Source organism: Oncorhynchus mykiss, chromosome 10 (assembly GCF_013265735.2).
Source record: "Oncorhynchus mykiss isolate Arlee chromosome 10, USDA_OmykA_1.1, whole genome shotgun sequence".
In the NCBI taxonomy this organism is placed as follows: Eukaryota; Metazoa; Chordata; class Actinopteri; order Salmoniformes; family Salmonidae; genus Oncorhynchus; species Oncorhynchus mykiss.
Window position 1 is genome coordinate 43,864,571 of NC_048574.1, and position 15,594 is coordinate 43,880,164.

At 42.6% G+C, this 15,594-nt stretch overlaps 1 protein-coding gene across 3 annotated transcripts in view; it reads left to right on the plus strand.

The window, feature by feature from the left end:
• LOC110533971 (pyruvate carboxylase, mitochondrial) overlaps positions 1 to 15,209 on the plus strand; it is a 95,961-nt gene extending 80,752 nt beyond the window's left edge. For all 3 annotated transcript variants that reach the window (XM_036990382.1, XM_036990383.1, XM_036990381.1), the window contains 5 exons: positions 2,302 to 2,546; positions 3,414 to 3,593; positions 12,793 to 13,041; positions 13,187 to 13,327; positions 13,502 to 15,209. In XM_036990382.1, coding sequence (XP_036846277.1) covers positions 2,302 to 2,546; positions 3,414 to 3,593; positions 12,793 to 13,041; positions 13,187 to 13,327; positions 13,502 to 13,753 — 1,067 coding nt within the window. In that variant the 3' untranslated portion in view covers positions 13,754 to 15,209. The remainder of the gene's footprint in view (positions 1 to 2,301; positions 2,547 to 3,413; positions 3,594 to 12,792; positions 13,042 to 13,186; positions 13,328 to 13,501) is intronic.
• The last annotated feature ends 385 nt before the right edge of the window (positions 15,210 to 15,594 follow it).

The window sequence follows — 15,594 nt, forward strand, 5'->3', positions numbered from 1 at the left end:
AGTTTACATACACTTAGGTTGGAGTCATTAAAACTAGTTTTTCAACCACTTCACAAATTTCTTGTTAACAAACTATAGTTTTGGCAAGTCGGTTAGGACATCTACTTTGTGCATGACACAAGTCATTTTTACAACAATTGTTTACAGACAGATTATTTCACATATAATTCACTGTATCACAATTCCAGTGGGTCAGAAGTTTACATACACAAAGTTGACTGTGCCTTTAAACAGCTTGGAAAATTCCAGAAAATGATGTCATGGCTTTAGAAGTTTCTGGCTAATTGATATCATTTGAGTCAATTGGAGGTGTACCTGTGGATGTATTTCAAGGCCTACCTTCAAACTCAGTGCCTCTTTGCTTGATCATGGGAAAATCAGCCCAAAAATAATTGTAGATCTCCACAAGTCTGGTTCATCCTTGGGAGCAATTTCCAAACGTTCATATGTACAAACAATAGTATGCAAGTATAAACACCATGGGACCACACAGCCGTCATACCGCTCAGGATGGAGATGCGTTCTGTTTCCTAGAGATAAACGTACTTTGGTGCGAAAAGTGCAAATCAATCCCAGAACAACAGCAAAGAACCTTGTGAAGATGCTGGAGGAAACCGGTACTAAAGTATCTATATCCACAGTAAAACGAGTCCTATATCGACATAACCTGAAAGGCCACTCAGCAAGGAAGAAGCCACTGCTCCAAAACCGCCATTAAAAAAAGCCAGTTTGCAACTGCACATGGGGACAAAGATCGTACTTTTTGGAGAAATGTCCTCTGGTCTGATGAAACAAAAATGGAACTGTTTGGCCATAGTGACCATCGTTATGTTAGGAAGGAAGAGGCTTGTAAGCCGAAGAAAACCATCCCAAACGTGAAGCACGGGGTGGCAGCATCATGTTCTGGGGGTCCTTTGCTGCAGGAGGGACTGGTGCACTTCACAAAATAGATGGCATCATGAATAGGGAAAATTATGTGGATATATTGAAGCAACATCTCAAGACATCAGCCAGGAAGTTAAAGCTTGGTTGCAAATGGGTCTTCCAAATGGATAATGACCCCAAGCATACTTCCAAAGTTGTGGAAAAATGGCTTAAGGACAACAAAGTCGAGGTATTGGAGTGGCCATCACAAAGCCCTGACTTCAATCCCATAGAATATTTGTGGGCAGAACTTAAAAAGTGTGTGATCTTAACTTACCTAAAACATGGGATTTTTACTAGGATTAAATGTCAGGAATTGTTTAAATGTATTTGGCTAACGTGTATGTAAACTTCCGACTTCAACTCTAGGTCCTGGATGTCAGGAAGCTTGGCCCCAGTGATGCACTGGGCCGCTACCCTGACCTTACGGTCAGATGCCGAGCGGTTTCCATACCAGGTGGTGATGCAACCGGTCAGGATGCTCTCTGCGGCAGCTGTAGAACTTTCTGAGGATCTGGGGACCCATGCCAAATTCTGAGGGGGAAAAGGTGTTGTTCCCAACTGCCTTGGTATGTTTGGACCATGATGGTGTGTTTGGACCATGATAGTTTGTTGGTGATGTGGACACCAAGGAACTTAACTCTCGACCCGCTCCACTTCAGCCCTGTCGATGTTAATTCGGGGCCTGTTCGGCCCTCCTTTACCTATAGTCCACGATCAGCTACTTTGTCTTGCTCACACTGAGAGGTTGTTGTCCTGGCACCACACTGCCAGGTCTCTGACCTCTATATAGGCTGTCTCGTTGTCGTTGATCAGGCCTTCCACTGTTGTGTCGTCAGCATACTTAATGATGGTGTTGTAGTTGTTTGACTACACAGTCGTGGGTGAACGGAGTACTGGAAGGAACTAAGTACACACAAATGAGGGGCCCCAGTGTTGAGGATCAGCGTGGCAGATGTGTTGTTGCCTACCCTTACCACCTGGGGACGGCCCGTCTGTAAGTTCAGGATCCAGTTGCAGAGGGAGGTGTTTAGTCTCAGGGTCCTTAGCTTAGTGATGAGCATTGTGGGCACTATGGTGTTAAACTCTGAGCTGTAGTCAATGTGATGAAAGAAATAAAAGCTGAAATAAAATATTCTCTCAACTATTATTCTGACATTTCACTTTCTTAAAACAAAGTGGTTATCCTAACTGACCTAAGACAGGGAATTTTTACTATGATTAAATGTCAGGAATTGTGAAAAACTGAGTTTAAATGTATTTGGCTAAGGTGTATGTAAACTTCAGACTTCAACTGTAGATAATGTTTCATTGTATTTGTGCTGACAGCATCTATAGATGCCTATTATTTTCTCTGTCCTGCCCTCTCTTTGACAGGCATATCTCTGGAGAATGTCTATGACTACAGTGAGTACTGGGAGGTTGCTCGTGGGCTCTACGCACCATTTGACTGTACAGCCACTATGAAGTCTGGCAATGCTGACGTGTATGAGAACGAGATCCCTGGAGGCCAGTACACCAACCTGCACTTCCAGGCTCACAGCATGGGCCTGGGACACAAGTTCAAGGAGGTGAAGAAGTCCTACACAGAGGCCAACAAGCTGCTGGGTGACCTCATCAAGGTGAGACAACTAGACTCCTGGTGTCCTTAACACTGGCCTCATTTTCAGTGCTAAAACTCACATTCCTCATTCACAAATTGTCTTTTCAGATTCATAATTATTGCTATTAAGGCGGATTTACAAAAGAGTTCTTCTGATTTTGAAGAGAACTTCAGAATGAATTGCCCACTCAATTTGTTCCCTCACATTCCTCCTTTCACTCTCTCTTAACTATGTGTGCGTGGGAGGGAGGCTCTACTGTCTCAAAGACAAAATAAAAAACGAAATGGGAATAAGTTTGCAGAAAGTGGAGCCATTAATCTCGCTGCAGCCTGAGGTCAGATCAACCAAGGAGCTTTGAGCAAAGCTTATCTGTTCTGTTCTCCATGCTTCTGTCTGATCTCTCCAATCAATGGCATCTTCTAGCGTTTGGTCTTGCCTTGCTGGTTTTCATTTCCTAGGGCTTAATTAAATGATCAGAGATAGTTGACTTTCTGTTCTTCTCCTCCTTCGTTTCCTTCGATGTCATATTGTCCATATCACAGGCACAGTGAGTCGGTGTCTGTTCGATAGTGGACACGCTTACTTCACTTTCATTATGCATGTTTTTTTCTCTCCTCATTCTAACCCCTTTCGTTGTCTTGTCTTTTCACTGTTCCTACAATTGGCTGCAAAAAAATGTTTTTCTCAAGCAATTTTAATCTCGGTCTCCCTTCTTGACTCTACCACACTTCTGTTCACTTCCAATTTGCACGCCAGCTTGAGGTTCCAATGGTAATACACAATAGTCTATGACTGATGGGCTGTAGCACCAGTAATGTTGTGGATAAAATCTTTCATCTCGCTCCACCTCTCTCCTCTGCCCACTCTGTGTCTGCCTGCCTGCAGGTGACCCCCTCCTCGAAGATCGTGGGCGACCTGGCCCAGTTCATGGTGCAGAACTCTCTGACGAGGGCAGAGGTGGAGGAGAGGGCTGATGAGCTCTCCTTCCCCCTCTCTGTGGTGGAGTTCCTGCAGGGCCACATTGGCATCCCACACGGAGGCTTCCCTGAACCCTTCAGGTCCAAGGTAAAACACACTTCACAAATTCCCAAGTCTAGCTTCCCTTAGGCCCAAATTCTTTTCAGCTCGCAACAACATTATTTTTAACACGCTGCTGGGATGATTCTGTATGGAGAACATGATGATTGTATGGAGAACATGTATTTTACACTGAACTTAAACATAAATGAAACATGTAAAGTGTTGGTCCCATGTTTCATGAGCTGAAATAAAAGATCCCAGAAATGTTTCAAACGCTTAGAAATCGTATTTCTCTCAAATTTTGATCACAAATTTGTTTACATCCCTGTTACTGAGCTTTTCTCCTTTGGAAAGATAATCCATCCACCTGAGGGGTGTGGCATATCAAAAAGCTGATTAAACCCCATGATCATTACACAGGTGCACCTTGTGCTGTGGACAATAAAAGGCCACTGTAAAATGTGCAGTGTCTCAACACAATGCCACAGATGTCTCAAGTTTTGAAGGAGCGTGCAATTGCCATGCTGACTGCAGAAATGTCCACTGGAGTTGTTGCCAGAGAATGTAATGTTCATTTCTATACCATAAGCCACCACCATTTTAGAAAATTTGGCAGTACGTCCAAGTGGTCTGCGGTTGTAAAGCCAGTTGTAACCACACCAGCCCGGGACCTGCTCATCCGGGCTTCTTCACCTGCGGGATCATCTGAGACCAGCCACCTGAACAGCTGATGAAACTATGGGTTTGCACAACTGAAGAATTTCTTAACAAACTGTCAGAAACCGTCTCAGGGAAGCTCATCTGCGTGCTCGTCGTCCTCACCAGTGTCTTGACCTGACTGCAGTTCTGTGTCGTAACTGACTTCAGTGGGCAAATGCTCACCTACGATGACCACTGGCACGTTGGAGAAGTGTGCTCTTCACGGATGAATGATGGTTTCAACTGTACCGGCATATGGCAGATTGAGGACAGTGTGTATGGTGTTGTGTGGGTGAGCAGTTTGCTGACGTCAGTGTTCTGAACAGAGTGCCCCATGGTGGCGGTGTGGTTATGGTATGGGCAGGCATAAGCTGCGGACAACGAACACAATTGCATTTTATCGATGGCAATTTGAATGCACAGAGATACCGTGATGAGATCCTGAAGCCCATTTTTGTGCCATTTCCTCTGTCGCCATCACCTCATGTTTCAACATGATGCACAGTACCAGTCAAAAGTTTGGCCACACCTACTCATTCAAGGGTTTTTCTTTATTTTTATATTTTCTACATTGTAGAAAAATAGTGAAGACCTCAACTATGAAATGACACATGGAATCATGTGGTAACCAAAAAAGTGTTAAAAAAAAATCAAAATACAATTTAGATTCTTCAAAGTAGCCGCCCTTTGCCTTGAGGACAGCTTTGCATTCTCTCAAACAGCTTCACCTGGAATGCTTTTCCCACAGTCTTGAAGGAGTTCCCACATATGCTGAGCACTTGTTGGCTGCTTTTCCTTTAGTCTGGGGTCAACTCATCCCAAACCATCTCAATTGGGTTGAGGTTGTGTGATTTGTGGAGGCCAGGTCATATGATACAGCGCTCACTCACTCACCTTCTTGGTCAAAAACCCTTACACAGTCTGGAGGTGTGTTGGGTCATTATCATTTGTTTTTCAATAGGACAGTCTCACTAAGGGCAAACCGGATGGGATGGCGTATCGCTGCAGAATGCTGTGGTAGCCATGCTGGTTAAGTGTGCCTTGAATTCCAAATAAATCACAGACCGTGTCACCAGCTAAGCACCATCACACCTCCTCCATGCTTCACGGTGGGAACCACACATACGGAGATCAGCCGTTCACCTACTCTGCGTCTCACAAAGACACGGCGGTTCGAACCAAAAATCTCCAATTTGGAATCCTCATACCAAAGGATGGATTTCCACCGGTTTAATGTCCATTGCTTGTGTTTCTTGGCCCAAGCAAGTCTCTTCTTCTTATTGGTGTCATTAGTAGTGGTTTCTTTGCAGAAATTTGACCATGAAGGTCTGATTCACGCAGTCTCCTCTGAACAGTTGATGTTGAGATGTCTGTTACTTGAACTATGTGAAGCATTTATTTGGCCTGCAATTTCTGAGTTTGTCAACTCTAATGAACTTATCCTCTGCAGCAGAGGTAACTCAGGGTCTTCCTTTCCTGTGGCGGTCCTCATGAGAGCCAGTTTCATCATTGCGCTTGTTGGTTTTAGCAACTGTATTTGAAGAAATGTTTAAAGTTCTTGGTATGTTCCGTATTGACTGACCTTCATATCTTAAAGTAATGCTGGACTGTTGTTTCTCTTTGTTTATTTGAGCTGTTCTTGCCATAATATGAACTTGGTCTTTTACCAAATAGGGCTATCTTCTGTATACCATCCCTACCTTGTCACAACACAACTGATTGGCTCAAACGCAATAAGATGGAAAGAAATTCCACAAATTCACTTAACAAGGTACACCTGTTTTAATTGGAATGCATTCCAGGTGACTACCCCATGAAGCTGGTTGAGAGACTGCCAAGAGTGAGAGTGTGCAAAGCTGTCATCAAGACAAAGGGTTGCTACTTTAAAGAATCTCAAATATAAACAATATTTTGATTTGTTTAACACTTTTTTGGTTACTACATGATTCCATTTGTTATTTCATAGTTTTGATGTCTTCACTATTATTCTACTATGAAGAAAATAGTACAAATAAAGAAAAACCTTTGAATGAGTACGTCCAAACTTTTGATTGGTACTGTATGTTGCAAGGATCTGTAGACTTCCTGGAAGCTGAACATTTTCCAATTCCTCCATGACCTGCATTCTCACCAGACATGTCATCTGTTGAGCACGTTGGGAATGCTCTGGATTGATGTGTACGACAGCGTGTTCCTTTCCCGCCAATATCCAGCATCTTCACATAGTCATTGAAGAGGAGTGGGACAACCTTCCACAGGGCTCAATCAACAGCCTGATCAACTCTAGGCGAAGGAGATGCATGAGACAAATGGTGGTCACACCAGATACTGACTGGTTTTCTGATCCATGCCCCTACATGTTTTTTAATTGAATCTATCTGTATTTCCAGTCATGTGAAATTCATATGTTAGGGCCTAATTCATTTTTTTTTACTGAATTCCGTATATGAACTGTAACTCAATAAATCGTTGATTTTTGCATGTTGCGTTTATATTTTTGTTCAGTGTATACAGTGGGGCAAAAAAGTATTTAGTCAGCCACCAATTGTGCAAGTTCTCCCACTTAAAAAGATGAGGCCTGTAATTTTCATCATAGGTACACTTCAACTATGACAGACAAAATGAGGGGAAAAAATCCAGAAAATCACATTGTAGGATTTTTAATAATGAATTTATTTGCCAATTATGGTGGAAAATACGTATTTGGTCACCTACAAACAAGCAAGATTTCTGGCTCTCACAGACCTGCAACTTCTTCTTTAAGATGCTCCTCTGTCCTCTACTCGTTACCTGTATTTTTGGCACCTGTTTGAACTTGTTATCAGTATCAAAGACACTTGTCCACAACCTCAAACAGTCACACTCCAAACTCCACTATGGCCAAGACCAAAGAGCTGTCAAAGGACACCAGAAACAAAAGTGTAGACCTGCACCAGGCTGGGAAGACTGAATCTGCAATAGGTAAGCAGCTTGGTTTGAAGAAATCAACTGTGGGAGCAATTATTAGGAAATGGAAGACATACAAGACCACTGATAATCTATCCTCGATCTGGGGCTCCACACAAGATCTCACCCCGTGGGGTCAAAATGATCACAAGAACGGTGAGCAAAAATCCCAGAACCACACGGGGGGACCTAGTGAATGACCTGCAGAGAGCTGGGACCAAAGTAACAAAGCCTACCATCAGTAACGCAGTACGCCGCCAGGGACTCAAATCCTGCAGTGCCAGACGTGTCCCCCTGCTTAAACCAGTACATGTCCAGGCCCATCTGACGTTTGCTAGAGAGCATTTGGATGATCCAGAAGAAGATTGGGACAATGTCATATGGTCAGATGAAAAACTCAACTCGTTGTGTTTGGAGGACAAAGAATGCTGAGTTGCATCCAAAGAACACCATACCTACTGTGAAGCATGGGGGTGGAAACATCATGCTTTTGGGCTGTTTTTCTGCAAAGGGACCAGGACGACTGATCCGTGTAAAGGAAAGAATGAATGGGGCCATTTATCGTGAGATTTTGAGTGAAAACCTCCTTCCATCAGCAAGGGCATTGAAGATGAAACGTGGCTGGGTCTTTCAGCATGACAATGATCCCAAACACACCGCCGGGCAACGAATGAGTGGCTTTGTAAGAAGCATTTCAAGGTCCTGGAGTGGCTTAGTCAGTCTCCAGATCTCAACCCCATAGAAAACCCATAGAAAATCTTTGGAAGGAGTTGAAAGTCCGTGTTGCCCAGCAACAGCCCCAAAACATCACTGCTCTAGAGGAGATCTGCATGGAGGAATGGGCCAAAATACCAGCAACAGTGTGTGAAATCCTTGTGAAGACTTACAGAAAACGTTTGACCTCTGTCATTGCCAACAAAGGGTATATAACAAAGTATTGAGAAACTTTTGTTATTGACCAAATACTTATTTTCCACCATAATTTGCAAATAAAATCATTAAAAATCCTACAATGTCATTTTCTGGATTTATTTTTTCTCATTTTGTCTGTCATAGTTGAAGTGTACCTATGTTGAAAATTACAGGCCTCATCTTTTTAAGTGGAAGAACTTGCACAAATACTTTTTTTGCCCCACCTTATCTGCCTTTTCACAGCCAACCATAATCGCAGGATTTGTACTCCCACAGACAGTATTAAAGATTATTAGGTTTGGTACTCTATGGATTTAACATTAAGAGTACATTTATTATGTTCCACTTACATTACAGTAGGTATTTTTATAGAGCTCAGAAAATGTTGGTTTTATAACCCACTACGACAGGATCCCATTAAGTCATATAAATACTTTGTTTTAAAAGTTTGCCTATTTTTGTCCCTCTACTGTCCTTGGAGATCTCGCACCATTTCATCTGTTTGAAATTTGAATACATATGATTTATTTCCCATCTCTAAGAATCTCCACAATTACCCAGAAACATTTCCCCTGAAGATCAGTTGTTTTCTACGATCAAATGTGTCCCTCATATCACCAGGGTACAATGCAGTTCCCCCTCTTGTTTGTTCCCACCCCATCGAACGCATGGTTGCTCTTGTGTAATTTATTTTGCAGATCAGTTCAAACTTAAAAAGGCCACCTGCTTATGTATAACATCATGTATAACAAAGGAATGGAACAGCCATTATGTTGCAGCTATTTCTCATTTCCGACAGATGCCTAGCATTATCTATGTTAATTATTACAAATCAAAGTATTTTGTGAATTGTTTCCGAATACAACAAGTATTACCGTGAAATGCTTACTTACGAGCCCTTAACAATAATGCAGTTCAAGAAGTAGAGTTCAGAAAATATTTACCAAATGAACTAAAGTGAAAAAATAAAATAAAAATGAGCACAAGAAAATTACGTAACAATAACAAGGCTCTATACAGGGGGTACCAAGTCAATGTGTGGGGGTACAGGTTAGTCAAGGTAATTTGTACATGTAGGTAGAGGTAAAGTGACTATGCATAGATATTAAACAGCGAGTAACCGCAGTGTAAATACAAAGGGTGGCCATTTGATTAATTGTTCAGCAGTCTTAGGGCTAGGGGGTAGAAGATGTTAAGGAGCCTTTTGGTCCTAGATGCTCCGGTACCGCTTGCCGTGTGGTAGAAGAGAGAACATTCTATGACTTGGGTGACTGGAGTCTTTGACAATAGTTTGGGGCCTTCCTCTGACACCACCTAGTATATACAGTTGAAGTCAGAAGTTTACATAGGTAGGTAGGAGTCATTAAAACTAGTTTTTCAACTACTCCACAAATTTCTTGCTAACAAACTATAGTTTTGGCAAGTCTGTTAGGACATCTACTTTGTGCAAGACACAAGTAATTTTTCCAACAATTGTTTACAGACAGATTATTTAACTTATAATTCACTATCACAATTCCAGTGGGTCAGAAGTTTACATACTAAGTTGACTGTGCCTTTAAACAGCATGGAAAATTCCAGAAAATGATGTCATGGCTTTAGAAGCTTCTGGATAATTGACATCATTTGAGTCAATTGGAGGTGTACCTGTGGATGTATTTCAAGGCCTACCTTCAAACTCAGTGCCTCTTTGCTTGACATCTTGGGAAAATCAAAAGAAATCAGCTAAGACCTCAGAAAATAAATTGTCTGGTTCACCCTTGGGACCAATTTCCAAATGCCTGATGCTACCACGTTCATCTGTACAAACAATAGTACCCAAGTATAATCACCATGGGACCACGCAGCCATCATACTGCTCAGGAAGGAGACACGTTCTGTCACCTAGAGATGAACGTACTTTGGTGCGAAAATCAATCCCAGAACAACAGCAAAAGACCTTGTGGAGATGCTGGAGGAAACGGGTACAAAGTATCTATATCCACAGTAAAACAAGTCCTATATCGACACTCAGCAAGGAGGAAGCCACTGCTCCATAACCGCCAGAAAAAAGCCAGACTACAGTTTGCAGCTGTACATGGGGACAAAGATCATACTTTTTGGAGAAATGTCCTCTGGTCTGATGAAACAAAATTAGAACTGTTTGGCCATAATGGCCATCGTTATGTTTGGAGGAAAAAGGGGGAGGCTTGCAAGCCAAAGAACACCATCCCAAACATGAAACACGGGAGTGGCAGCATCATGTTGTGGGGGTGCTTTGCTGCAGGAGGGACTGGTGCACTTCACAAAATAATGGCATCATGAGGTAGGAGAATTGTGGATATATTGAAGCAACCTCTCAAGACATCAGTTAAAGCTTGGTTGCAAATGGGTCTTCCAAATGGACAATGGCCCCAAGCATACTTCCAAAGTTGTGGCAAAATGGCTTAAGGACAACACAGCCCTGACCTCAATCCTATAGAACATTTGTGGGCAGAACTGAAAAAGCATGTGCGAGCAAGGGGACCTACTACTCTGAGCTGTAGTCAATGATCAGCATTCTCAGATAGGTGTTCCTTATTTCCAAGTGGGAAAGGGCAGTGTGGAGTGCAATAGAGATTCCATCATCTGTGGATCTGTTGGGACGGTATGCAAGTTGGAGTGGGTCTAGGGTTTACGGCATGATGGTTTTGATGTGAGCCATGACCAGCCTTTCACAGCACTTCATGGCTACAGACGTGAGTGCTACGGAGTGGTAATCATTTATGCAGGTTACCTTTGCTTTCCTGGGCACAGGGACTATGGTGGTCTGTTTGAAACATGTAGGTATTACAGACTCTGTCAGGGAGAGGTTGAAAATGTCAGTGAAGTCACAACAGTTGGTCCGCGAATGCTTTGAGTGCACATCCTGGTAATCCGTCTGGGCCCGCGGCTTTGTGAGTGTTGACCTGTTTTAAAGGTCTTGCTCACATTGGCTACGGAGAGCGTGACCACACAGTCGTCCGGAACAGCTGGTGCTTTCATGCATGCTTCAGTGTTGCTTGCCTCGCAGCAAGCGTAAAAGTCATTTAGCTCGTCTGGTAGACTCGCGTAACTGGGTAGCTGGCATCTGGGTTTCCCTTTGTAGTCTGTAATATTTTTCAAGCTCTGCCACATCGGGCGTGCATCAGCTGGTGTAGTAGGATTCCATCTTCGTCCTGTTTTTATGCTATACCTGTTTGTTGGTTCATCTGAGGACCTATAAGAAATTACTCTAAGCGTCCGGATTTAGTCTTCCGCTCCTTGAAAGCGGCAGCTCTAGCCTATAGTGGTTGCCTGTAATCCATGGCTTCTGGTTGGGAAATGTACGTATGGTTACTATGGGTACGACATCGTCGGTGCACTTTTTGAGTAAGCCGGTGACTGCTGGTGGTATTCTCCTCAATGCCATTGGATGAATTCCGGGATCATATTCCATATGTGCTAGCAAAACAGTCCTGTAGCATCCGCATCATCTGACCACTTCCGTGTTGAGCGAGTCACTGGTACTTCCTGCTATAGTTTTTGCTTGTAAGCAGGATTCAGGAGGATAGAATTATGGTCCGATTTGCCAAATGGAGGATGAGGGAGAGCTTTCTACGCCTCTGTATGTGGAGTAAAGGTTGTCTCGGGTTTATTTTCCTCTGGTTGCACATGTGACATGCTGGTAGAAATTAGGTAAAAACAGATTTAAGTTTCCCTGCATTAAAGTCCCCGGCCACTAGGAGCGCTGCTTCTGGATGAGCATTTTCTTGTTTGCTTACGGCCTTATTGAGCTCGTTGAGTGCCGTCTTAGTGCCAGCATCGGTTTGTGGTGGTAAATAGTCGGCTACGAATAATATAGAACTCTCTTGGTGGATAGTGTGGTATACAGCTTATCATGAGGTATTCTACCTCAGGCGAGCAATACATTGAGACTTCTTTAATATTAGACATGGCACACCAGGAGTTATTGACAAATAGACACACACCTCCCCCTCGTTTTACCAGACGTAGCTGCAATGTCCTGCCGATGCACAGAGAAGCCAGCCAGCTCTGTTATCCATGTCGTCAGTTCAGCCACGTCTCTGAAACATAAGGTATTACTTTTTAATGTCCCATTGGTAGGATAGTCTTAATCGTAGATTGTCCAGTTTGTTTTTCAATGATTGCACGTTGCCTAATAAGGAGGGAAGTGGTGGTTTACCTACTCGTCAGCGAATTCTTACAAGGAACCTCGCCCTCCTCCCCCTTTATCCTCCATCTTTTCTTCACGCTGATGACTGGGATGTGGGCCTTGTCTTGACAAAGCAGTATTGTATATGCTTTGCCTCGGACTCATTAAAGAAAAAATCTTCATTCAGTTTGAGGTGAGTAATCGCTGTTCTGATGTCCAGAAGCTATTTTCGGTCATAAGAGACGGTAGCAGCAACATTATGTACAAAATGAGTTACAAACAATGCGAAAAAACAAACAAAATAACACAGTTGGTTAGGAGCCCGTGAAACGTCAGTCCTCCCGTCCGGCGCCATTATATCCACTCATGTTTGCTTGTAATGTTCAAACACTGCGTTATATTTTCATGGGCTTGCTTTGATCTGAAAAAGCTAAACCGGTCTAAACTGTTTCTTATAATTATAATAACTCTGACTCCCTGTCATTCTAGCTCCCTTTGGCCTGTTAGTGGCTGACTTCTAACCTCTGCCCCCAGGTGCTGAAGAATATGCCACGGGTGGAGGGCCGCCCTGGTGCCTCTCTGCCCTCCATGGACTTCCAGGCCCTAGAGAAACAGCTGCGAGAGACACACGGAGATGACATTACTCCCGAGGATGTGATGTCAGCAGCCATGTACCCCAAGGTGTTCCAGGAGTTCAAGGAGTTCACCCATCAGTTTGGCCCCGTGGACTGCCTCAACACACGCCTGTTCCTCGATGGACCCAAGATTGCTGAGGAGTTCGAGGTCACTCTCACCATTTGTTTTCATTCATATTCTTCAAGTGGATGTGAAGTGTGATTAATTTGAAATGAACTTACTGATTGCAATATATTTGCCACTGTTCTGTTTTCCTCTGATCACACTTTCTGTTTGTCCCTGTGTCTGTCAGGTGGAGTTGGAGCGAGGGAAGACCCTCCACATCAAAGCCCTGGCCCTGGGAGACCTCAACAAGGCTGGCCAGAGGGAGGTGTTCTTTGAGCTGAATGGAGCGCTCAGATCTGTCCTGGTCAAGGATACAGTGGCCATGAAGGTGCAGTACATACATTCACATTAGCTCTCAACACAATGTTGCATTCAATTCTTAAAACGCGTAACAAGTTCAATCTATTCCCGCAAAATAGTTGCATATCATATCCACACCAATATCTCAATAGACACGTGGTGCTCCTGCAAACTCACCAAGTGTACTCTCCCACCCACCCAGGAGATGCACTTCCACCCCAAGGCGCTGAAGGACGTGCGTGGCCAGGTGGGGGCGCCCATGCCTGGGAAGGTGGTGGAGGTGAAGGTGAAGCAGGGCCAGATGGTGGAGAAGGGCCAGCCTCTGTGTGTGCTCAGCGCCATGAAGATGGAGACAGTGGTCAACTCTCCACTCTCCGGCACCGTGGTCAAGATTTACGTCAATGCCGACAGCAGCCTGGAGGGAGACGACCTCATCCTGGAGATCACCGAGTAGGACAGGAAAGACCACCAGCAGGAGCCATTAACCATAGCACAACCTTAGCACAACCTTAGCGCTTCAAGTCACACATGCTAAAGTACAAGTCCAACTGTAGAAAAGACAGATATATTTTTTAAATTCTGTAAAATATATATATAGTATGATTGTAATCAATTAACATTTAGTTTGTTTTCTTGTTGGAGAGCTTCCTATGATGTTTGCACTTGTGTGATATATGTGGTAATCCACTCACTTTAGAAACCGAAAAGTACAATCATTACCCATTAATCTTGACTAATCTGTAAGATTTCGTATTAACGTCAATGAACGTCATTCTCGAACGCGTTCAGGAAGAGTGAAATTGCTGAGGCTATGCGTATGAAAAAATGATTTCATTAATAAGTAGAAAGCAATTGATAAGCAGTTGACAATTCAGGTAATTAATGCAATGTAAAATCTTGACTTACCATGTTTTAAATTCCACAGAACATTTTGGGCCATCCCTGTACGAGCATCACCCAGCCTGATTTTGATCATTTGATATGTTTAAATATAAAAATGAAAGTTAATGTAAATGTGATAATATAGATGTTCAACCATAACAAGTGTTCTTTCCAGCCTCCATCTCACTACGTTGACTGAGTAAAGATGTTTTAAGCATCTACTTTCAATACATGTGTTCACTCATTGCGTTACTATCACACATTTTTCCCAACCCGTTTTAAAATTAAACAAGCTTTTACTGTAAAATTCCTTATTGAAGCATAAGTGACTCAGTTGACCAAAACTGTTCTTTTTCGATATGGAACCTAAAATACCATTATTTTGACCAATTGCTTTGCTATGTACATGAATGCAAATATTCTTGATATTGATATTTTGTCAACTCGCTGTGAATTCTAAACATAGAAATTAATCATACTCAATTGGACATATTTAGTTCTGGTACTCATTGGGACAGACTGGACTCTGGTTAGATTTACAGGTTGTAGGGGGTAGTTTTCATGTGCTCTATCTGTGATAGTAGATTACTAAGGGGTTTGTTGTTGTTTTTTTCGCCCATCTGTCCGCCCTCTCCCTCCCCCAATTGTAAACCTGAAAACTATGACAAAATAATTGGGGCCAATTTTTTATTTTTTTTTATTTTTTTGTGTGGAGAGTAAATGGTAGGCTATATTTTAATGTTACTGCTGTGTATGGCATGACCTTACAGTACATGCTGGGCAATTCCTGAGTGCTCTTGACGGATGTTAAATGTTTACAGATTCTCATTCTGTCACAACTGTCATGGTAATCACTTAGTGTGACCGTTCACATCTGTGGTGAGTGTGTTGATGACCATGAACATTGGTTATGTAATGCAGTATTTGCAGTGCAAAGGGAATTGTGAAATGTTATTGATTTAAGATCTTTTTTTTGACGCGTAAAAGATCTGCTAAGGCATGAGTAAAATAAAAAAAAGTACTAATTTTCTTGTCTCTTAGACTTGTTTCATAAAACCGTTGTTGTATCAAACCATTAATCCAATGTTTCTTAGACTCTTATAACGCCTGTATGTGAAACATAAGACTTAAGCCTACTAATACAACAATTTATCCTGGAAACCTACTAGCGACATGCATCAAATATTTTCTAAGGGAAATATATATACAGTGCCTTGGGAAAGTATTCGGCCCCCTTGAACTTTGCGACCTTTTGCCACATTTCAGGCTGCAAACATAAAGATATAAAACTGTATTTTTTTGTGAAGAATCAACAGCAAGTGGGACACAATCATGAAGTGTAACGACATTTATTGGATATTTAAAACTTTTTTAACAAATCAAAAACTGAAAAATTGGGCGTGCAAAATTATT